Genomic DNA, 22,802 nt, shown 5'->3' with positions numbered 1-22,802 from the left:
GATGCCGCAGTGATGTTGTCGATGGCTGGGACGGCGTAGAGTAAGGAAAAGGAGACTGGTGGTGTGTTGGGGTACTAGCGGTCAAACCCTTGGGGTAAGTCGCTTACTAAGTGCTTAATAAGTGAATCCACCAATCCCAAACAAGAAGGCGGTATCAAGAAACCCTTAAACCCTACATAAACCCTAACCAAAACCCTAGAAACCCTACGGTTTACCATGTATTATCGGACTATGAATTAGAGGACCATATCGACTACCACCACTATTAATGGATTCTTACTATCAGAAAGTGATTGTTTAGAGGACATGAACCTGTGGATATCAGACCTCAGTCCATGTTACCGATATGTACGCACGTACGTCCGCTTTCAACTACCATTAGGGTTTAAGAATAGAAAAATCATATACATAGATAACAGCTTAATTTGTAAGGCCATTGAGCCGAACCTATGACTGATGTTTATTCTGCGCATTTGCTAGACTGGTTATTGAATATGGATCTTCAATTTCTCATGAACATGTGCTAGTGCGCTCATTGAACTCAAGGGTTTATTACAACTACGAGGCATATCTGGAAAGATATTAGGGATGAATGAAGCTGCCAGTGTTGCAGAGGATAGACAATATGGTCTTCGAAGGGCAGTCGTGTTGTATGATTTTGCTCAGACTCTGGGTGTATCCTTTCTATCTTTGACGCATAGTGCCAATATTGGCCTGATAGACTGGGCAACTATATGCTTGGATTGAGTGTAACTGATTACATGGATTGTTGGAATTGATTACGCTGACTGTGCAGTACATGCTAGGTCATCTTACTTAGTCCGAGGAACGAAAGTCCAAACGAAAGTCCAAACCAGGATAGTCGCATCGATACACTACAGATTACGCATCACTGTGAATGATAAATCTAATTATAGTGCATCAAGAATTTTATTAAAACATCGCTAAGGCGCGAATATTACAAGCACCATATCGCATAATCTATACTGAAGAGAACCACCCGATATGTGAGAGACAAGCGGGAGCAAATGAAGGTCTAATAGATGGCTTCAAACAAGTAGATGACACCAAAGACCAAGAATGCCGTGGCACCGCCCAGCGTTACTGTGACACGTTAGCAACAGCTGTGAAACTAAAAAGGAGGAGCACATACCGACGCGCATGCTGACCTTGCCAGCAATAGCACTGCCGCCAATCACGGCGGCCGCAGTGCAAAGTCCGTGTCCGGAGATAGCACCGATGGTCACCCACCAGTAATCTTGACCGGCAGCCATAGCAATGGTTGCAATCTGACTGCGGTCACCCCACTCGCCCAGGAAGGTCATAACGAAAGTCTGAACCCAGGCGGGACTGAGAAGAAGCGAGAAAAGGTTGTTCATCCCGACAAGAACATCATTCCAGCGGTTACCAGAGGGAGAGGAAGCACGAGAGGACGACGATGAAACACTCTCGGGAGGTGAAGGAAGACGGTTACCGGAAGAGCGAGACTTGCGACGACCGACGCGGCCAGCTTCCAACGAGTGAGGAGTCACGGACGAACGGCGACGGTTCATACGCAGCTGCTCTTGCTCCTTTTCTTCCAGTTCCATTTCGACCTCCTTCATCTCCTCTCCAACACCCTCGTCGGGCGACATTTCGCGACCTTCCTTGAGCATCTTCAAACCGAACACGAAGAATAGAACGGCCGCCAACAATTTCGTCAGAGACTTGGGGATCAGAGTAGGTACTGCGTGTCCTAGGACAGCTGAGAGAACAGTCATGAAGATGAGGGCGCTGAAAGCGGCGGAGAAAACAAGCAAACGCGGATGACGCATAGCCATGAGCGCGGCAACCAGGAAAGTCTTGTCACCAATTTCAGATACGACAATCATGGTGAACGAGAACAACAACGAATGGAATGCAGTTCCCTCCTCCAGAGGCTCGCCAGGCTTGTTGCCCGAGGAGCCATGCTTATCGAGACCGAGAGGGCTATCTTTGACAGTGGCCGGGGACTTGGGAGGTGGGATGTCGTGGGGCTTTTCTGGCAAATCTGCGGGTTTCTGAAATACATCAGCAAGCGTTACCGAATTTCATGATGAAGGTCTAAAATACCTCCAATTTTCCGAGGGTCGAGTCGGTGCTCGATCCCTTGGTGTCCTTGACTTCGGCATCCTGACCCGCCACTGGCAGCTTTTGCTGCTCACTGTGCGGCAACGGAGGAGCCTCCTTCGGGCTGCCCGGCGTCTTTTCATTGTTGTATGGTTCCCTCAGCTTCTCAGACACCCCACCTTCTGTCCCACGAGTACCCTCCTTGGGGCCCGTCCGATTAGGATCATCCATCACGCCGTCGTTGGAGTAGGGAATTGGGTTGCCATCAGGGCCCATTTGTTCCGCTTTAGGATCGGTCTTTGCCTTTTCCTCCGACAAGGTGGTAGAGCCCGTCTTCTTGCGATCCCGCTCTGCACTTGTTTCCACCCAGGGACCCGCATGTGGCCGACCATCCTTGCCGTCGATCGGGGCGTCCAGCGTCCCTTTGGCGGGTTTGGGTGCGGCGGCGGCATCTATTTCGACGGCATTTGGAGTCGAAGCTTCCCGCTCTGCGAGAAGAGCGTCTTTTGCACCGTTGTTGGCCGAGCTCGGGTCCGTGAGCGCGACCGAAAGCGCAGGAAGGAGGAAGAGGAGAAGCGACGAAGAGTGAATCTTCATGGTGCAGGGCTGTTATCGTGGCAGTTGGAACAATTGCAAAAAGATTAAAACGTAGTGTAGATGATACAAGCAGTAGTCCACATGAACGGATAAGAAAAGGCCGTAAATGAAGGATTGACGAGAAAGTTTGGTTCCAGGTACGTCGATCGGTGTAAATCAAGCCACGACAGCGATCCGAGCGGACTCAAGACACGCGATCGGGAACAATGGCGAGACGAGAAACGAAGCGCGGAGTCAACGAAGTGGACTGGTCATATGAAGCAAACAAGTAGAATACATGCAAGAAGGGAAAGGAGCGAAGCCGATAAGCGGTCGTCGAGGGTGGCAGGAAGCAGGAATCTGGGAGGTTTCTTTTCCGGCCGCAAAGGGGCAATGCCGCCTCCACATCACGTGGTACCCGCTTGCGGTGGTCTGGTTCTTTCCTTTCCCCAATTATTACTCGTAGTAATTCTCTCCACTCTCCTTGGCCAGCCATCGTCTGGCTTGCAACTGGGCTGCAATCGATGCAACAATTTCTTGTTTCAGCTGTCTCATGAAGTACAAGTTGGGGTTATTTCTGGGGGTCTAGCTGAGCCTGCTTGCACTTGTATTTAGTCTTACAGCTGAATGCTGACCCCTCAACCCAATCGGGCGTGGTTGAAATTAGATGACTGGCGGGCCGCCGCGACTAACTAGTAGTACTTAACTAACTATTAATATCCCCCCTCTTTGATAGTCGTGCCTGGCTGCCTCTCCATCTACATCTCTCCGGGCGCTGCACACTTATTAGTACCACCCACAAAACACTTGGCCTGGGATCTATCTACGTACTCAGCTTCCAGTGCAATCAAGTGCGTACTTGATGAAATGAGGATCTTAATCTTATTATCCTACCGAATGTGAATCATGGCAGATGTTCTTATCGCTGCTGTGCAACACCAATAGGCCATTCACTAGACAATGCATTCAGTGTTATCAGCCTTCTCTTACTACAAACTCATCGTATATGAAATTTTCACTATGGCACGTCCCTGTCACCGCTCATGACGTCAGTCTCATCTTTGTTGACTCTCCTGGGTATCGGCTTCGAAGATGTCGGACTCAACAACAATCAACAACACGCTCGCCAGCCCAATCGGGTCCCTTGCCTCCAGTCCCGGCAGCACCCTTGCTTCCCAATCCGACTCTCCTCGTCCGCGGCTGAGCGCCAGCAGTGGCTTTGGCTTCGCCTCCGCCTCCGCCTGGTCTGAGATCTATCAGAATGAGCCTGAGAAAGCTCCGGCCACGCAGTTGCTGAGTATTAGCGATAATCCCGATCATCTCGAAATTGATCCCTCCAGCCTCGAGGAGCACAGCCACTTCAGTGACGACAGCACCGACAGCATGGAAGACTACGATATCGTCAGTGGAGCGAGCTCCCCAAGCTCCCTGTCCTTCCAAATCGTTGAGCCAGAACGCGAAAAGCTCTACCCGATCGCCATCACCGTTTTCGTGGGAAGTCCACGGGCTCAGAAAGATCGACCCGTCCATCTCAGCTGCATTGTACTCACATCCGATTGGCGCCAGGACTTTTTCCCGAACTCGTGCAAAAACAAAGCCGACAAGGCAGTGAAATGCAAAGACATCATAAAGTACAACGAGCAGTGCCTTCCTCAGATCGCCAAATTTGCCTGTGCTATTTGCTCAGAGCCGACTCCCGCCCGAAAATTCGTGCACCAGCCCATTATGTTCACACGGACTAGCAAATCCGGACTGGAGGATGGACCCCGACGCCGGCTGATCATGCGATTGGGACAGCTTGTTCATAGTCGGTGGAAGTTCCCTGATATGAATGCCACTCTTGGGGGATCAGCAGAAGCTCAGGTTTTTGAGGTCGCCATTCCGGTGTGCAAGAGGTCAGGCTGCGGCATAGCAGGTCGGACGTCTGCCCACCAACTCATCCGGGCCATTGTTTCGTCCAATGCGGACTTGGATCCCTCAGCGCTGGACCTCGACATAGTTATTCCATTGGCTGATTTAGGAACCGGTATAGGAGATTGGACACCCGACAGAGCAGAGATTTTGGTGACGAAGCTCGGGCCGGACTGTGTGCCTCTGGAGGTACGCAGCCATGTCGAAGCATGATAGCTGGTCAGGCTGGGAGTTTGGTTGTGATCTACGACTTCAACGCGGTAGAGAGACGGCGTATGAGCAAGATGGAGTTACCACAGAGAAACATCATATCATGATATTATGACTTGGGAAATATTGGTGGATTTACGACTGACGAACGGCCGGAAATGAAAGACGCGACAGATAGAAGTCGATCTAGAACAGGCCCCGAAAAATGGAATTTCACGCCCATCAATCCCGCAGTAGACAGTATCCACCGTAGCCTGCCAAGTAGGAATACGTACTCACAACCTAAGCTCCAGCATCCAATGTATCAAGTATGGCCTGACTCGGCAACCCACCCACACGTCCACGTAGACTACGTACATCAGATAAGCCCGATCTCCAGGCAACCACCAACCAAACCGTACCCACATCCTTCATATCAAGCATGCACAAGACTACTTATTAGAAATTTAGCCATCAGACATCGATCCTCACCGATCGTACGAAATCTACGGTAAAACCCACTACACCGCGGCGAAATCATCCCTTAATCTACCACCCGCAGTGTGAGTGGATCCCCACCTCAAACAAGCTTAAGTATTAGACTAGACTAGCCACCGTGAGACGAAACACCAGAACACTTCTAGACCGGGAGATGGGCTCCACCCCCTGTTTGAGATGAAGTGATGGATGTATAATGCGATGGTTATATAGGTGGATGTGCGTGAATATATAAGGACGGCATCGACGGTCACTACCAACAAAACCAGCCAAGAAACTTCAATACTATTCAAGCAACTGGAAAGAAGAAAAGAATAAAAATCATGCAGACCAAATCCCTCCTCACTATCCTCCTCAGCGCCGCTCTGGCTGCTGCGACCGTTGACCCGGCCAGCTCGAACACGAAGGGAAAATGTCCGGGTACTTATAACTGCTCGGGTGTGTATTCTATTCCATTCTATCCTATCCTTGCTCCATAATAGCAAATCTCCACTACAAGGTATAAGAGAAGATAAATACTAATGACGATAATAAATCTATAGCCGCCAAAACCTCCACCGCCATCCAGGCAGCTGAGTGCTCCCATAACACTCGTACTTCCGGTACGTCCACACACCTCTAGTCCCTAATGATAAAAAATGATATGCTGATAAATGCAATGCAGGAACTCAAACCTTCGCCGTCTTCGTCACCGACCACCAGTACGACTCCTCCTACGGCGCTCCCTACGGTACCTGCAAAGCGTACACTTGCACCGCGCCGACGGATAGCGAGATGACGGATGATGATGATGATTGCTGGACGTTCTTTTGGAAGTATGTTCCTCCACACTTTACTTCTGTCATTTAATCACCACTAGTCCCCGGGGTGTGATTTAATGAGTGGTTATGCTAACTGGCTTTGTGTAGCGACAACGGCGAGTCCTCCGGCGTTGGAACCGGATGCATTCGCAGCCCTGATGATGGAACTTGTGGATGTGAGGACTCTGATGGAACTTTTGTTTATGGGGGGTCGAACTGCTCTTAGTTTTCCTTTCCTGGGAGTATTTACTTGAGTTTGAGTGTTGGGTAGAAGGGATGCTTACTACTGGGTAGTATGTATATTGATTTGCAGGTTCTGAATCATTCCATTATTTGAAAACTGGTATATCCCGGAAGTGATAAATCGTATAACAGCATAACAGGTACAGTACATGATCATAGCATCCGTATTCATAATATAAACATACCAAAAACACCCGTTTTACTCCAACCAAAACCAAGTACTTTCAAATTATCATCAAGTCCTCCCCGTTCCCGACCCATCCAACTCCGACGGCCCTCTAACCATCGCCTCATACATCACCTGTCCCTGTCCCTGTCCCTGACCCTGACCATGCGGCCCTTGATACACCCCACCTCCAATTCCTCCAACCTGCTGCTGCATTTGCATATGCTGCGGCGACTGCTGTCCGTCCCAACCCCACATCCCCTGCCCCAACGGCGGCGACAACCCCGACCCAACAGTCGCACCACTAAACTCACTCTGCGGCACTAACGCACTCCCGCCATCCATCTCACTCTTCCTCTGCCCTCCACCACCACCACCGCCACCGGCAGCAGAATTACCACCCCCCTTCCCAGTACTCTGTCCCGGACTCAACAGCGCCGCCCACCTCGCGGTCCGCTCATGTCTTCCATCCTGACTGGACATCCACTGCCGATAGACGCGATTTCTTCCGAGGAGGAAGAACAACGCGCCGAGAATAGCGATGAAGGCCACGGAGCCGATGACGATGCCGACGATGGCGCCGGTGCTGAGCGCTGGTGAACTTGAGGAGGGGGTGTTAGAGGGGGATGAGGTCGAGGTTGATGTGGAGGTCGGGGGGATGGTGCCTTCGGCGGGGATGGATTGGCCTGGGACGAGCATGTAGGGGTAGGTCTTTGCGCGGTTGTATTGCGATTCGAAGGTCATGGTGGAGTTCTACAGAGTTAGTTGGGGCGAGAGAGGGGAAGAGGAGGGGGAGGAAGTACTGGGTTTATGACGCCGACCATGCCGTTGCCGATGCAGGAGTCTATGGCGGTGCAGTAGAAGAATGTGGGCTGGTGGTTGTTAGTGATGCTTTGGATGGGTTAGGGTGGGTGGATGGATGGGATGTACCTCGGTGTCGTTGACGACTAGGGACCAGGTTGGGGGCTATGTTATGGGATTAGTATTAGTATGAGGGGGAGGCTGATGTGAAGAGTATGGGAGTAGACATACCGGTCCAACCAACTGGCCATCCTCCTCATTGAAACTATTGAATATTCCCGAGTAGAAGATCTCTCCGCTGGCGGGCACACATGGCGCAAGATAGTCTGCTTTCACGACGGAGTGATTTCTTGGATAGAACTCGAAGACGATAATATCGCCGACCGCAGCGGAGACATTATGAGGCGAGTATTGATGAGGATCTTCTTTTGAGCCGACCTGAACAGTATGGGTTGCTACCGCGGTGGTTGTGGTGGATGTTGCTCTGGTGGTGGAAGTCGTTGAGATGCCGGTCGTGCTGCTGTGAGATTGGGCTGATGCAGTAGTAGCGAGCAGCATTGCCACAAGAGCGAGCAGATGGGCTGCCATTAGGATGGATAGCATTTCATCAGGTATGTGCGCAATATACTTAAGATTCAAGACGGGGAAGTCGTTCCGAGGGACAGGCAAAAAAGGTCGACGGGCGGCCACAAAGAAAGGGAAGAAAAAAAAGACGGTTGCCCCTGGATGAGATAACAAAGAAACTACGATGAGATGGCCGGAAAAGATGATGCATAGGCAGATGCCCGAATGCGCAGAAGAGGGGCTGAGGATTATTTTTCCTCCTACGAGATGCATGGATCATGGATGGACAGCCTCTTCTCCAACTCACACCTCGTGTTCCCGCATCCATCAGCCCGTAGCGCTGACTGGTTAGGGCTGGACACGATGATCTTGGCAGCAGCGGCCTGTCCTGTCACCAGGCGGGATGGATTTGTGTGTAGCTTCAATATGTTTTACATTCATTTGACAGGTCTCGGAGGTAAGAATAGGGGTCTCTGTAGTATCTGTATCTAGACTGACGTGCTGTTCGACACTTGGATCAGTGTGCGTCGGTATGTGGTCAACGGCGGATTCCCAGTGTCTTTTACTCGTAGAATCAAATGCAACAATTGGCAGCCATCCTCTTCGCAGCTGTCCTCCGCTGTCGGAACCTTAACCGTTGCGACTCTTCCACCAGAACTGGTGGTTATGTTCAGATCGGCTACGTTCCCCTCTGTACTCGCGTTATCCGTAGACGGCTCCAGGTACTGGAACCATTCGAAGGACAGACTATCTCCATCGGGATCATACGTCTCTCCCGCATCCAAGGTGATTTTCGCCCCCACGGACGCATTGACAGTGACAGGATGCAACCCGCCCGCCCCGTTTACAACCACCACCGGGTGGTGGTTCCAGGTCTTGTTCGTCTCCGAAGCAGACAACGTCCACTGCATGCGTGCCGCAAAGTCATTCTGATATGCCTCTCTCCAACGCCAGATTGTCGCTTTGTTGGAGGTGAAAGTTTCGTTGTTCATGCCGATGACCTGGTCGTCCGTATCGCTGTAGTGGTTGTCCCAGTCACATGTTTCACACACTGGCGCGTACCGTCCGCCCCAACTGCCATAGTTCGGGTGTTCGGGATCGCCCAGCCCGTTCTGGATCATATACAGCAGCGTAGGGCTATCTCCCTCCATGATATATTCGAAGTCGGGATACTTGGCTCCGAGTGGACCGATCCGGATGTTCTTCTTCAGCCATTCGTGCGTCACATACGATGAATCTGGGCCGCCTTTATCAAATTCATAGTTGATCTCGCCTGAGATCCCCGACCAGGCAGCCACTCCATACTGATTAAAGACATGCATGGAGTTTATAAAGTGGATTTCGGGCCAGTTATTGCGGATCCAAGCCCCGGTGTCGTCTTGATCGGAGATGGTGTAGACCCATAGGTTTGAGCGGAATGATGCTGCCTCAGAGGGTGAATATGTGAGGGATATATTTAGGAGAGCCTGTGCAAGGACGTTGTCGCCGCCCCAAGACAAGACCCAGAGGGGCTGCCCAGAGGTTGTGTTGGTGAGACTCTTGATGAGGAGCTCAGCACCGGGGCTATAGGTGTTATTGTTCTTAAGTGCCTCCATGCCATATACCTTCATCAGGTTAGTTATGGTTAATGTCTGTAGCGCAGGGCTGGACATACCGGAAGACCATGAGACACAATCCCTCTCATGTATTCTGCCGAAGGATACGGCGAATCCTCAGGAGCATGTTTATTCAAGTTATCTACCACCTTCGCGTAGGCATCAATGGTCTCCAGCATCAAGTCCGGGCGTACTTGGTCCTTCAGCCACGTGGAAGTGACGGCCACAAGCCCTTCATTTTGGAACTGGTTACTGTAGACGAGATAGCGAACAAGAGACTCAGAGTCATCGGGTTCATTGGCAATATCCGACATAATAAAGATGCGCGGCTTGGTCGGATAGGAGAGAAGGGATCCGTTCGAGCTGGCTCGGCCATGAGGGAGAGCCAGAGCCAGCCCTGCGCCGAGGAGAGGTAGACACCCAAGGAACCTCATTTTGAGGATGAATGCGACTGAAGAGAGACTTGTCCGATTCTACTCACAACAGCTGGAACGACAGACATATTTATACCCTTTGCTGGACGCAAACGACTTGTTTGTCCCCGGTGAAACTTCGGATGATGGCCATGATGCAATGCCGCGATGACACCCGACACGAGCCATATTGACTACTGATCGGCATGCGGGGATGCGGATGCCTGCATTGTGGGGTAATAGTCGCCGAAGAACACTCCCCAGACATCAGAAATGGAGATGCTGGACGAGAGAATCGCTGAAGAATATCCACTCCACCTCCCGCTTCGGCGTGGTTAAGCATTCCGCTTTCAGTCAGTCGTGGCTCGAACTTCCCGATCGGGAACATCAGAGGTGCTCGTCCACAAATTTATCCTGAATAGCCGGTTTGCCTGGATTTTGCGAGTCAGTTATTGCACGATGTTTGCAAGATCAGTGTAAAATAGTGGGGAATGTGAGGGGTCGCTGCCAACTTATGACCTGGGCTGAATTAACTGTTTCCCTTCCGTTGATTCCGGGATATTGCGTGGGAGAGAAGACTCATTAGCCAGCTACGCCCATGTTGGTGGTGGATGCAAGGTGGACCCGTGTGCTTCGCTGAACAGTTTTTATTTGTTTGCCTACTGGCCCGCTTTGACTGACTTATCGAGCACAGGATATGCCCGGATAATAACCTACAGTTTACTACAGTGCACCAACTTGCCAGCTTTAGTACTTTGAGACTCCGTGCTTTGAGTGTGTTCACATTAGAGCTATTGAAACTTTTTGCACTACGACTAACTGGTACTTTTTGTGCTAAATATCAATGGCAGACTGGTACTGCTGACCTGTTTAAAGTCCACACTCATAAGGGCAAGCTCACAACACTCGCTTTCGAGGACAGCACATCGTTCCCCCAATCCTCCTCCTCCAGGTCTTCGTCATCCAGCGCCACTGGATTCAGCGCCAGCGATCCCCGAGGCAGAAATGAGGAAACAAGTACCAGCAAAGATATCACACTGAACTGCACACTGGCCACATTCCGAATAGCCAGATGGATATCACCCCCTCCGACTGGACCTCCGGTTTCCACATACACCCGGTCAATGTAACTTCCCAGCAGCGGAGAGGTAATAGCGTACAGCACGATATAAGTGGAATACAAGAACGCCATGACAGCCCCGAGCGCAGAAACATTTTTCGACGTTGACTCCATTCGTGTCAGCGTCGCCTGGATATACGCCGCCAGCGAGACATCACCGGCCGCCCAGCCAAAAGAAACAGGGACAAAGCTGAGGGCAGCAAACAAAGCATCTCGGACCCGATGCACTGGGGGTTTCCAGAATGGCAGATACCATGTGATGAGAAGCATGAGCGCATCAACTCGCAGCCAAGGCATGGGAGTGCGCACGCGGTTATTGAGAAAGATGACAAACACTGCGCCAAACAGTTCTCCCAGATTGGACCCTCCCACCATAATCTGCGACCATGCGGCGTTGCCTAGATAGCGACGCGCAAGTGCTGGCATAACTGCACTCTCGAGATAGCGATGAGCATACAAAGCAATCGAATACCCGGGCAGTAACCATATGAATTTGCGTGTGGTGAAGATGATCCGCGCACCCACCCAGATCGACTCGAGAAAAAGCATGATTCCTCTCAGCGCTGCTCGGATATATGTTGTCTGGTCAGGGGGTTCTGCCGCTTTGTGAGCTTTGAACACATCATCTCCAAGGAAGGACCAGGCAACAGCTGCGAGTGTAAAGCAGATGGGTGTCACGAGGAAAGAATAATTATTCCCCAGATGAGGAATCAGAGCCAGTGCAGTGCAGAATGCGCCAGCGGTACCTGATACCTCGTAGAAAATGTGAACCAGAGCGTCCAGGCGTCGCAATCTCTTTAGGTTTCCGCCAACAATGTCCCTGGGAATGATGCGGCGGATGAGCTCGACCATTCCATAACTGAAGCCACTCACGCAATAAATCGGTATGATACTGTCCGTGTTGTAACGACCATAGTAGTGAAAGTCATTCTGGGGGTGGTGAGGACGGAAGGCAGCCGGGACAAAGGTGCCACCAGTACAAGCATCAATGATCAGAAGGATGGCGCTGAAGATGCCAAAGGCCAACATAGCTGCCATTAGAATCAACCGAGCTGGATAGCGACGAATCAGGGGAGCCATGAGTATTGATCCAACACACTGGCAGGCTTGATTAAGGCCGACCATGAGCCCGACGCGTTGGAAGGTGTTGGGAGGCATGTTGGCGCGAAGGGCATCATAATCGTAGCGGTTGGTGGCGAGCGTGATAATCGATCCATTGAACGCCTCCAGGCCAAACTTGTAAAGTGTGATGCCTAGAATGTAGCAGGCAGCTTCGCGCCGTTCTTTGGGCGTGAAGTCATTCCAGCCGTTGCGAACGCTTTTGAACAGCCCCATTGTGTGGGATGATCTGCTGCCACAAATCTGCGAAAGTGACGGAGAACTGAGGAGCGTAGAGTCACCACAATATATGGAGTTAAACGAGATATTCTGCGAAGTGAACTGCGATGTTTACATGAATCTGCACGGTCAGGGAATAAACAGTAGAGACGCGCTGGTGTGCCATGTTGATGAAGTTCAGCTGGGAATTCCTACGCAGGGACTGAGTACACTACAATGTGGGTGACTGAGTTGGAGTGAATTGATCGCAAGATTGGATCTGGGAATGAGGGTAATTTGGTGAAGGAACCATGACAAGTGACTGACAGCAGAGGCAGAGACCATGAGAGGGAATCTAGAACTAGCGAGCCTGAGGCAGCCAGGCCAACACATGCATACACATAGCACACGTCTATCAAGGCCTGAGGATCTGTCATATCGGCTGCTACTCTGCTGTGGCAGGAAAACTCCTGTCGTCATACCTGACTGATGTACTGCAACAGACAGATGCATTGTCATTATGTATCCAGCTACTACTCACCAGGCTGCACAGCTTATTAGACTTGACTTATAGTTGTACCCCAGTCCGGGAGCCAGTCCGGGGCACATTTGAATGATTGCACCGCCATTGCCGGCGATTGTCCAGCTGAACAGCGACCGAGATCCACCTTGATGTCTTGCGCTGGACGTTGAAAAGAAAGACAAAGTGCATCCGATGACGACATTTTGGTCATCCTGTGCGCTCGGAGCGCTTTCTGAAGCCAATCTTCGTATCGCCTTTTGGGCCTCACCTCCCCTGATCGTCTCTACAATCCTGGTTGCCCGGTCTGGTTTGCGACACCAAGCTTAGGCTTACCCCACCCCACAAAGTCCGCTGCAGCATTAACCTGGTTGCTGCTTGCAAGCCAGTTGTCGTTGATTCCAGAATGACATATCAGATGATGAGCTACTGGCGCGCCCGATGATCCCTTGAGGGATCGGCTCGTGAATTAGACCCCACCAAAGTAACAAAGCAACAAACGGTCAGTCAATGGGTGAAACACGCAAGAAGCCGGCGAAAGAAAGCCACAAAATGCAGCCAAAAAAGGGGGGAGTATGGGTGAAGAAATAGAAAAATGATTCTTATCTCACGGAGAATTGGAATTGGGTATTTGAGTCACCACGTCGTGCGTGCTTGCTTCTTGCATGGTGTCGACATACAGACGGACCGTCTCGTGCTTGGCAGCTAGACAGGCCACGTGCATCCCCGACCGCATGTGTTTCGCCTCCCCCAAAAGATGGGAAAAGATGGGAATGCTCAGCCATCACCCATTTTCACGGTTCCGGAGGGGTTGAAAGTTTCCTAGTCCAACCACTCCCAGGTAGCTTATTTCGTCACCATTTTACATTTTACGAAAAATTAAGAACTAGCTATCTCCCTTAGTGAAGCGGCCTGAGTCAAACAGCTATGCGCTGGTGGTTTAAAGACCTCCCATGTGAGCCCATGCATGTCCGGCTTGTCGATCGGGGAGTTTAAATCTGGTCAATCTCGAGCCGGCGAGGATGCCCATTGGAGACGCCAGAGGTACTTGTCTTACCGCGGGTGTGGGGTGGAGCAGTGAGGTACCCATCCGGTACCGCTGCGGTGCAATCAAAGAATGACATTGAATTGACACCCCGTTCTCAGCTTAGCAGCAACCACAACTCTGACTTGGACTAACCTAAAAGAAAACACTAAAACTAAAATGGAGGGTTGGTTCTTATCGGGAATCGCCTTCGAATCTTTTCCCCCCCAAATCCTAAAAATCTCAAAACGCCATCGTCCACTCAGCCGCGTGATCCCCCGCCCACCATCCTCACCGACTGATTCGACGCTGTGTTTCTTTTTATCATTCATATCATTGTTTGTTTGGGCTTTCTCCTTTTTTTTATTCCTTCCTATTTTTCCTAGCTCTTCGTGCACCCTGAGGATATATATGGCTTCCTTCCTCCCCCACCATGTTGCCTGCTGAGCCTGCGCAGTTGCCGGTTCTGCTTTTCCGTCGCAGGCCGTGATACGTGCTTAGTCGCTTCGAGGTGTGGAGATACTATATCATTCTCGGGTTGCTTGACCATCGTTCGATCAACAAGTGGCCTGTTCAGTCTTTCTGCTCTCTTTGTGTGTACATTATTTCGTCTGTGTGGTTAGAAATCCACAACGCATGTTCGTGCTACCCTCAAAATATCCTCTCCTCCACACTCCCAGGCTATCGCTAGGGTCCTAGTTAACTAGACGCTACTTGCAGATACTAGCTTCGATTCACCAATTGCGGGACCCCTTCCCCGAACCGTTGCTTTGATTCCACTGCAATGGCGACCGGAGAAGAGCCTGCCACGGCGTCCCCCGCACAGCAGTCGAACCCAGCTAGAAGCTGGTGGAAACGGCTGCGGGGGTCTAATGCCCCTGAAACGCCCGCCATTACCACGAGTCAAAGCCCTTATCGCCCCAAAAGGACTCTGGGTATCCTAAGTGACAAGGAGACGGATGAAGTGCCTGGTACGTTGCAGCTGTAGGAACAATCATTCGCCGTTGGGTATGATCTTGCTGACATTTACATGCGATATTAGGGACCGTTCTTCTACTCTCGTCAAATCGTAATGAGCCTCTCGGTCTGGAACATCAACCGCACCGCGAATCGCATTCGTCGCTGCCATCGCCTTATCCACCGTCTCGTTCCTCTTCTCGTGCTTCCCGTGCCTCTCGTGCGCGCCAGCAGAAAAAGAAAACCCCGGATGGCAACATAGTGCTGGATCCTCAACCCGATGACTCCATGAACGATCCCCTCAATTGGCCTGTATGGCGGCGAGATGCAGCTCTGGTGTCGTTGGGGTTCTATTGTCTGATGGGAGGCGGTATGACCCCCATTTTGGCCGCCGGTTTCAGCCAGGTAGCTGCTGCGTATGATGTGACCACCCAGAAGGTTGCATATACGACGGGGTTGTACATGTTGGGTCTTGGGATTGGGTCCGTGATCATGTCTCCAACAGCTATTCTGTATGGAAAGCGGCCGGTATACCTTCTCGGAGCGACCCTCTTCATTATTTCGGCGGTCTGGTGTGCACTGTCACCCAACTACCCCAGCTTGGTCATCGCTCGTATCTTCCAGGGCATTGCAGTAAGCCCGGTCGAGTGCCTCCCTTCTGCCACAATTGCTGAGATCTACTTCCTGCACGAACGGGCGTATCGGGTCGGTATATATACCCTCCTGCTCCTAGGAGGCAAGAACCTGATTCCCCTAGTGAGTGCAGCTATCATCGGGAGTCTGGGGTGGCGCTGGGTTTTCTGGATTGTTGCTATCGTCGTTGGCGCTTGCCTCGCCCTTCTTTTCTTCTTTGTCCCCGAGACATTCTGGGATCGCACACCTCGGCCACGAAAGGCTCACAAGCGTCCCAGCTTCTACCGTAGCGTGTCGAACATTGTGTCCCATGGGTTGCGCGGTCGACCGCCTCACGCTCATCGCCTGGAGGAGAATCCGCCGGATGATGACCCTAGCTCTTTAGAGCCGAAGAAGTCCAAGAAGGGTCATGTTGGGTTTGTGGATGACCATGACGAGGAACCAGAGACCATCTCTGAGAAGATAGAGGAGCCGGCTGGCCAGGATCCTATATCGTTAACACCAGAGCGTCCTGCCACTGAGTCGACGCCAAGCGAAGACCCTGAGAAGGCGGATGGGCTCCTTCATCCTCCGCCATTGGCACACATTCACCCCCATGATCTTGAAGCTGCTCGGGAAGCGGCGATCTCCCCAACTCGCAGTGAGTCGCTGGACCCGGGTCCGCCGATCACGTCGGCGGCTCAGTACACCAACCGACTCCGGGATCAGCCGCCCATCCCGTTTACTTACTATCTCCGCCCGTGGAATGGCCGGATTGCTCACGACAATTGGCTACGTGTCGCGGTGCGGCCATTCATTCTATTTGCATATCCTTCTGTGCTGTGGTCAACTGTAGTGTATGCCTTGTCTGTCGGCTGGCTCATTGTGCTGTCCGAGTCGGTTGCTACAATTTATGAGCAGCGAGACACTTACAACTTTACTGCGCTGCAGACTGGTCTCATTTACATCTCACCCTTCGTGGGCGGCTTGCTGGGTACCGCTGTTGCTGGTAAGGTGTCTGACATTATTGTGCAATTTATGACACGACGCAACGGGGGCGTCTACGAGCCGGAGTTCCGGCTGGTGATGGCGATTCCCATTGCCATTTCGACCACCATTGGACTGATGGGATTCGGTTGGAGTGCGCAGGAGAAGGATGCTTGGATTGTGCCCACCATCTTCTTCGGGATCGTCTCATTTGGATGCTGCCTGGGAAGCACGACATCCATCACCTTTTGCGTCGACAGCTACCGCCAATATGCCGGGGAGGCACTGGTGACATTGAACTGGAGTAAGAGTAAGTTGCATCCAAACATAGCATTCCCGAGTGATGTGGATCCGCAAACTAACGATTGATGCAGATGTTTTCCATGGGCTGATCTTTTCGCTGTTCATTGTTGACTGGCTGGATGCGGAGGGCTCCCGGTTGGTGTTTATCGCGCTGGGAGTGATCCAGCTGGGCTGTCTATTGTTTTCGATTCCCATGTACATTTATGGCAAACGGGCCCGGATGTGGACGGTTCGGATGCGCCTGATGGAACGATTCTAGAGGGCCGAGTGCCGGGCCGGGACCCTATTGGAGGGACGGATCGGATGATTCTTGATTTTGGCTGTAGATCTGGGCTGTATCATGATACCTATCTATATTAGATCGTACATATAGTTGACTATTTGCTGACGATTGGAGCTGTCATATCGCCATCGAGCCCTATTCGACTGTGGGAGCAAGCCCTGCGGGGGTGCTGGGGCTGATGTCCAGGGAGGGGAGAGGGTGGAATGTCATACAGCATCCACAATGAGTAATTGTGCCCTGCAAGTCATCTTTTTCATGAATATGAAGGATAGTGTGTGAGTGTGTGTGTGTGTGCCTGTGTCCCGGGCCACCCACACAGCCACCCTTAACACATCCCACAGTCACCAAATTAATTTCAATTAATATCCCGTCCCCATCCAAAAGTAAGGATCTCAAGACCCCATCGACAAGTATCTAGACCCGGTTAAGCAAGCCACAAATCTCCCCGCCCAATCCGGATTCTAGACCGCTTAGTCACCGCCATTGCATGGCCCGCCAGTTGAATGGCGGCTGAACGGGCACCAGCTGCAGCCCATGTCGATCATGATGCGCCCCACGACGTCAGAGAGCAGATGGGGCCTTACTAGTGACTGCCTTATTCAATTTGCCATCTCATTAGTGTGTAGATGTGCTGCAGCGGCTGAGCAAATCCGCACAAGATAGATAGACAGATAGGAAGTACCTCGACACCTGAGGAATGGACCAATGCGGCCAGACTGGCCCCTGACTGGTGGCTTGCCAGCCCGGAAACGGGGATTTAGAGCCAATGAGGATCCACAACAGACCCCTTGACCAACTGGATTGAGTCTAGCGCCAAACAGCAAAACCGGTATTGCGATGTATTGACTGGCCAATCACGAACGGGATTCGACAGGCTGAAATCAATCTGAAATGTGTTTTGAATCACGGCGCGGAAGGGAGACCCTCGGTTACGGGATTACCTGGAACCAGAGGAACGCAAGCAAAGCAAGTTGTATGATTAGACAATTCGATACTTTTTGGGTACCTGGTGGAGTTACTAACATCCCGATCACTTGAGGTCCCACGCCATCCCATTCGTCGGGGCATTCGTCCATCATTCTGATCCAGTCTGCCAATACCTTCATTTTCGCTTGCCACCTTTTACTCTTTTTCTCGGTTGCCACGGGATGACTCCCAGGTACTGAGCACTGACTGACGACGCAACCCCCCAAAAGTAGTTGAATTGGTGCCTGTCTGCCGTGGAATAAGCGTGGGCCGGAAATCCGACTTCCCACGGCTGCCATTTACTTCCAATACTGGCTCTGCTCGACAACAGACGCACTTTCGCCCTTCTCCTGCACGCAGTCCTTGATATTAAACAGCTCGCTTTCCAACCTTGTTTCAGAGCTTTCCCTTTCTTTTTCTTCCCTTTCCCCTTCGCTTGCTTTTTCCTCTTGCTGCTGCTTCTTCCTGATCTCTCTTCATCCTTTCTCTCCCTTCCATCAGCAGTTCTTCCTCCCTTCCTTCCTTTCCCCCCCGCGCCAGCATTTTTTTGCCACACTCTATTCCAATCGGGCCAGCCACCATCTACTAGTCCCCACCCAGGCCAGGATGGATGCGTAAGGCAATCGACGCCATCGCTTGACTACGCCCTTCTAAACTTGATTCTCTCTCTCTCTCTCTTCCCCTCCCTCTCTCCTCTCGTCCCTCTATCCTCCTTCTCCATCTCCATCTCCCCCATTATGGAGCTCGCTTCCCCTCCTCCGAGGGACGATGATCATAGCACTGGTCGGAGGGTACGCGAGCTATATCGCTATTTCCGCCCCGAACGGACAGCCAGTTATCAGGAGCGCTATCAGAGCATCTCGTCCGACGACGCACCACCACCCACTATCCTTGATCCTTCTTTCCCGCCGCCATCCCCATCGCTATGCTCGCAATCGCAGTCCGGTCCCGCCATCGGTCCAACCTCGACGGGGCTAGTGCCCGAGGCCTTGGTCTTGGGTGACCCTAATGCGACTCTAACGTCTTTCGCGCAGCTAGCAGCGTTGCGTCTCAATGTTGAGCGCGTGTTGATTAGGTACGATACCAGTGCATCTCTTCGACATTCTTTTCGGCCTTGCCGTGCTGACTCGATGGGTATGTAAGTGTGTCAGATCGTCAGTCGCAATTTATTCTCGCTCAAAGCACTCGCACTGGCAAGGTCAGTGATTACGAGTCCGCTGGCGATGGCATCTGGAATGGCTGTGCGTCCATGTCCGCCAACGCCTGGAGTATGTGTAAGGTGGGTACCTACTCGTCAGAGAAGTTCGTAGATCGGTTACTCAACAAAGTATTGCGTCCTTCGTTGCAGGCTACTGTTGCGCTCCCGCCCAACAACCGAGAAAAAGGTCAACACAGCTTCCTGGTGGTTAACGACCTGCGCGAGGATGATCGCTACAAGCGTCTTCAGTTCGTACAGGGCGAGCCAGGTTTCCGCTTCTATGCCGGAACGCCCTTGACAACCCACACCAACATCAACATCGGCTGCTTTTTCGTTCTGGATACCAAGCCACACAATGGGTTGGATGATATGGAGAAGGAGACCCTAGGGTCGTTGGCCGACTTGATTATGGATTACTTGAAGGTCAGCCGACAGGCGTCGGAAGGTCGTCGTGCCGCTCGATTATCGCGCGGTCTCAGCTGTTTCGTCGAGGGCAGCTCCAGCTTCGTCGATGCCTCTCATCCGTCATTAGCTGGCAGCTCTGCCGCTGCGCCCAGCACCCCGCCATCGTCGAGCCAAAGAGCCAATCACTTGTCCGTGGGCTCCTTCAACAGCTTCGATATGCCGTCGAGACGCTCACACAGCACTGATGCCCGTTCATTCAGCTCTGCGTCGGACTATAAAGCCGATCAAGCAGTGTCGTCGGGTCCTGATACGCCGCTACCAGACTGGTGGTCCGGTAGCCGCCAGAAGGAATTGAAGGGAGTCGACGAGTCGCAGGGGCACACGTGGGCGTTCCGACGAGCCGCAAACTTGATTCGGGAGAGTTTGGAACTGGGTTCCGATGGGGGTGTCATCTTCGTGGAGAACAGCAACAGTCCGATGCTGGACACGGACACTGGCAGCGATGGCTCTGTGGAGGGCAACACTCCTGCACCGGTGTTGGCGATTTCTACCAACGATGAGCCGTTTGCGCCGGGCCCAGGTTCCAAGGTGCTCTATCCTGCCGCGAATCTCGATAGCACGTTTCTGCATCAGCTCCTGCGACGCTACAGCAAGGGGAAGTTGTGGTCCTTCCATCGAGACGGTATGATCTCCAGTTCCGATGATGAGACCCCTCGACAGAGTCGATCGCGTGCGCCGAAGGGCCCGGAGATCGGCAAGGGTGGGTCGAAGAAGTGGAAATCCATGGAGAACTCCATGCTGAATCTCTACTTTCCCAACGCGACCCAGGTTCTCTTCGTGCCGCTATGGAATTCCGCCAACTCCCAGTGGTTCGCCGGGTGTTTCTGCTGGAACACGGAAGAGACGCGTGTCTTCAGCTCGTCCGTGGAACTTAGTTCAATTCTGGGATTTGGTTCCTCCATTATGGCCGAGTGTAACCGGGTCGAGTCGCTCATTTCCGACCGGCAAAAGGGTGACTTCATTGGCAGTATCTCGTAAGTTGGGTTTCTCTTGTATGTCTCACTAAATACTAACCTTGTTCAGACACGAGTTGCGCAGTCCGCTGCACGGTATCTTGGCGGCCGCCGAGTTTTTGAATGGGACGAACCTGGATGAATTCCAGGGGTCTCTCCTGGAGACCATTAATGCCTGTGGGCGCACCTTACTGGATACAATGAACCAGGTACTCGATTTTAGCAAGATCGTATCCTTGGAACGAACATATCGCAGCCTGAAGCGGAACAAGACATCGTCCACAGACGTCAAGGGCATGGACCGGTTTTCTGCCCACTTGGACACCTACGTGGCGACCGACTTGGCCCTTCTGGCAGAAGAGGTGGTGGAAGGCGTGTGCCTGGGTCATGCATATGGTCAACGATCCGCAGCCCCCTACGATCAGCCTGTTGTCTTGCCGCTTGCTCAGCAGGGCCAGATCCAGTCCGACAAGGAAACGAAACCGAAACCCGGTTCTGAAGTTGAGGTGGTCATGGACATTGCTCACAACGACTGGGTCTATCAAACGCAGCCTGGAGCTCTGCGACGAATTGTTATGAACGTCTTTGGCAACGCCATGAAATACACGCACAGTGGTCGCGTGTCGCTGCACTTGGAAGTTACAGAGGCATCCGAGGGCCGCGTGCGTCGGAATGGTGTCGAAGAATTAGTGACTTTGACGGTGACGGACACTGGCAAGGGTATCTCGGAGGAGTTCCTGCGTGGCCGCCTGTACACACCTTTCGCCCAGGAGGACACGCTTGCAGTCGGCACAGGCCTGGGTCTTTCAATCGTGAGAAGTCTCGTCAAGGCGTTGAAGGGCAGCATCAACATCCACAGCCGGCCGGGAGAGGGAACTATCGTCAAGGTCTCGTTGCCTCTCGTGCGACCTGGTCCGGAACTGGAGCTGGAAGAACCTGTCCGTCCCGTGTCGCCATCTACAAGGGGGCAGGAGATGTTAACCGAATGCCGTCTGCTGCGTGAGGCCCATGTTGGCCGACGCGCCGCCATCCTTGGCGTGGATCCCGCCGACGCTGCCTCCCATCCTTTGTGGTCCATCTACTCGCGATACTTGATCGACTGGTATGGCCTCCAGCTTGTTTCATGGCCGTCGGGCACGCCTGTGGACGTTATCCTGGCGGAGGAGCAGAGCTTGTTAGATGGACTGAGGCCAGCCGGCGACGCGACTCTCCCTTCGCTCTTGATCCTCTGCAACAAATCCGTCGACTACACCACCGCGCGTTCGCAATGGGCATCCTTGGCGAATGTGGTCAACATCGTTCGCCGCCCATGTGGACCACACAAACTCGCTCGCAGCATCCGCAGATGTCTCGATACGCAGAGTGGCAACAGCGCACCACACACCCTCGAGCTCCCCGAACGGCCCCGCCAAACCACCATTTCCTCCGGAAGCGACCTTTCGCCCGGAGAGAGGCTATTCGAAATCACAACCGACACCTCCGAGCTTGCCCCAGAGATGACGACAAGCTCCGGCTCCACTTCGTCGGCCGAGTATCCTCGCTCGCAAGACTCCGACGGCATGGATGCACCTCTATATACCATCAACTCACCTCTCCCGATCCGCGCCCCATCACCCTTCAAACAACCCATCCTAACACAAACTGAAACCGAGCGACGCGCCCGCGTCCTTGTGGTCGACGACAACAGCATCAACCTGAACCTGATGCTCACATTTATGAAAAAGCGGCACCTCGCGGCCCTCGACTCCGCTGAAAACGGTAAATTAGCCGTCGACGCAGTCGAACGGGCCCAACATGGCTACGACATTATCTTTATGGGTTAGTCCACCCAACATCCTCGAATTACCACTCAAACATTCTAACAAAAGTGCTACAGACATGTCCATGCCCGTAATGAACGGCTTCGAAGCTACCCGCGCCATCCGCGCCCTCGAAAAAGAGCGCGGCGCAACATGCAAACCAGCTGTCATCATCGCACTGACGGGACTGAGCAGCTCGCGCGATGAATCCGAGGCGCTAACCTCAGGCGTGAACCTGTTCCTTACGAAGCCGGTGTCGTTTAAGGAGGTGTCGCGGTTATTAACAGAGTGGGAAGAGAAGGGCCTAGATGATCGGATATCTTTGTCTGGACAAGGACAAGGACAGGGGCAGCAGCAAGGGGTTGACGTCTAGTTGATGTGCTGTGGTTTTCTTTTCTTTTTTTTCCTCTGTTGCCTTGATTCCCCGGTTTGCTTTTTAGAGTTGTTTGTCTTT

General features: G+C 52.4%; 8 protein-coding genes across 8 annotated transcripts; 4 read left to right on the top strand and 4 right to left on the bottom strand.

The window, feature by feature from the left end:
• Positions 1-1,036: 1,036 nt before the first annotated feature.
• AKAW2_11149S (TMEM165/GDT1 family protein) lies at positions 1,037-2,685 on the bottom strand (the record flags this gene model as incomplete). Its single annotated transcript, XM_041682444.1, has 3 exons — positions 1,037-1,104; positions 1,154-2,039; positions 2,092-2,685. The coding sequence occupies 3 exons, from the start codon at positions 2,683-2,685 to the stop codon at positions 1,037-1,039; spliced, it is 1,548 nt and encodes a 515-aa protein (XP_041537869.1).
• A 1,071-nt stretch (positions 2,686-3,756) lies between these two features.
• Positions 3,757-4,788, top strand: AKAW2_11148A (uncharacterized protein; the record flags this gene model as incomplete). The annotated part of the gene is made up of 1 exon (XM_041682433.1): positions 3,757-4,788. One exon carries the CDS (start codon positions 3,757-3,759, stop codon positions 4,786-4,788), a length of 1,032 nt encoding a protein of 343 aa, XP_041537868.1.
• A 797-nt stretch (positions 4,789-5,585) lies between these two features.
• AKAW2_11147A (uncharacterized protein) lies at positions 5,586-6,288 on the top strand (the record flags this gene model as incomplete). Its single annotated transcript, XM_041682422.1, has 4 exons — positions 5,586-5,700; positions 5,805-5,864; positions 5,927-6,077; positions 6,171-6,288. 4 exons carry the CDS (start codon positions 5,586-5,588, stop codon positions 6,286-6,288), a joined length of 444 nt encoding a protein of 147 aa, XP_041537867.1.
• A 252-nt stretch (positions 6,289-6,540) lies between these two features.
• On the bottom strand, positions 6,541-7,875 carry AKAW2_11146S (EGFR-like transmembrane domain-containing protein; the record flags this gene model as incomplete). The annotated part of the gene is made up of 4 exons (XM_041682411.1): positions 6,541-7,224; positions 7,275-7,343; positions 7,402-7,437; positions 7,504-7,875. The coding sequence occupies 4 exons, from the start codon at positions 7,873-7,875 to the stop codon at positions 6,541-6,543; spliced, it is 1,161 nt and encodes a 386-aa protein (XP_041537866.1).
• A 449-nt stretch (positions 7,876-8,324) lies between these two features.
• AKAW2_11145S (uncharacterized protein) lies at positions 8,325-9,865 on the bottom strand (the record flags this gene model as incomplete). The annotated part of the gene is made up of 2 exons (XM_041682400.1): positions 8,325-9,440; positions 9,491-9,865. 2 exons carry the CDS (start codon positions 9,863-9,865, stop codon positions 8,325-8,327), a joined length of 1,491 nt encoding a protein of 496 aa, XP_041537865.1.
• An 862-nt stretch (positions 9,866-10,727) lies between these two features.
• AKAW2_11144S (uncharacterized protein) lies at positions 10,728-12,299 on the bottom strand (the record flags this gene model as incomplete). The annotated part of the gene is made up of 1 exon (XM_041682389.1): positions 10,728-12,299. The coding sequence occupies one exon, from the start codon at positions 12,297-12,299 to the stop codon at positions 10,728-10,730; it is 1,572 nt and encodes a 523-aa protein (XP_041537864.1).
• Positions 12,300-14,609: 2,310 nt separating this feature from the next.
• Positions 14,610-16,943, top strand: AKAW2_11143A (putative MFS transporter; the record flags this gene model as incomplete). The annotated part of the gene is made up of 3 exons (XM_041682378.1): positions 14,610-14,796; positions 14,868-16,691; positions 16,756-16,943. The coding sequence occupies 3 exons, from the start codon at positions 14,610-14,612 to the stop codon at positions 16,941-16,943; spliced, it is 2,199 nt and encodes a 732-aa protein (XP_041537863.1).
• A 1,727-nt stretch (positions 16,944-18,670) lies between these two features.
• Positions 18,671-22,721, top strand: AKAW2_11142A (putative sensor histidine kinase/response regulator; the record flags this gene model as incomplete). Its single annotated transcript, XM_041682367.1, has 5 exons — positions 18,671-19,008; positions 19,077-19,212; positions 19,282-20,570; positions 20,620-22,367; positions 22,426-22,721. 5 exons carry the CDS (start codon positions 18,671-18,673, stop codon positions 22,719-22,721), a joined length of 3,807 nt encoding a protein of 1,268 aa, XP_041537862.1.
• Positions 22,722-22,802: the final 81 nt, after the last annotated feature.

This window comes from Aspergillus luchuensis, chromosome 1, assembly GCF_016861625.1.
Source record: "Aspergillus luchuensis IFO 4308 DNA, chromosome 1, nearly complete sequence".
NCBI lineage: Eukaryota > Fungi > Ascomycota > Eurotiomycetes > Eurotiales > Aspergillaceae > Aspergillus > Aspergillus luchuensis.
This window is presented reverse-complemented; position numbering and strand designations above follow the sequence as displayed.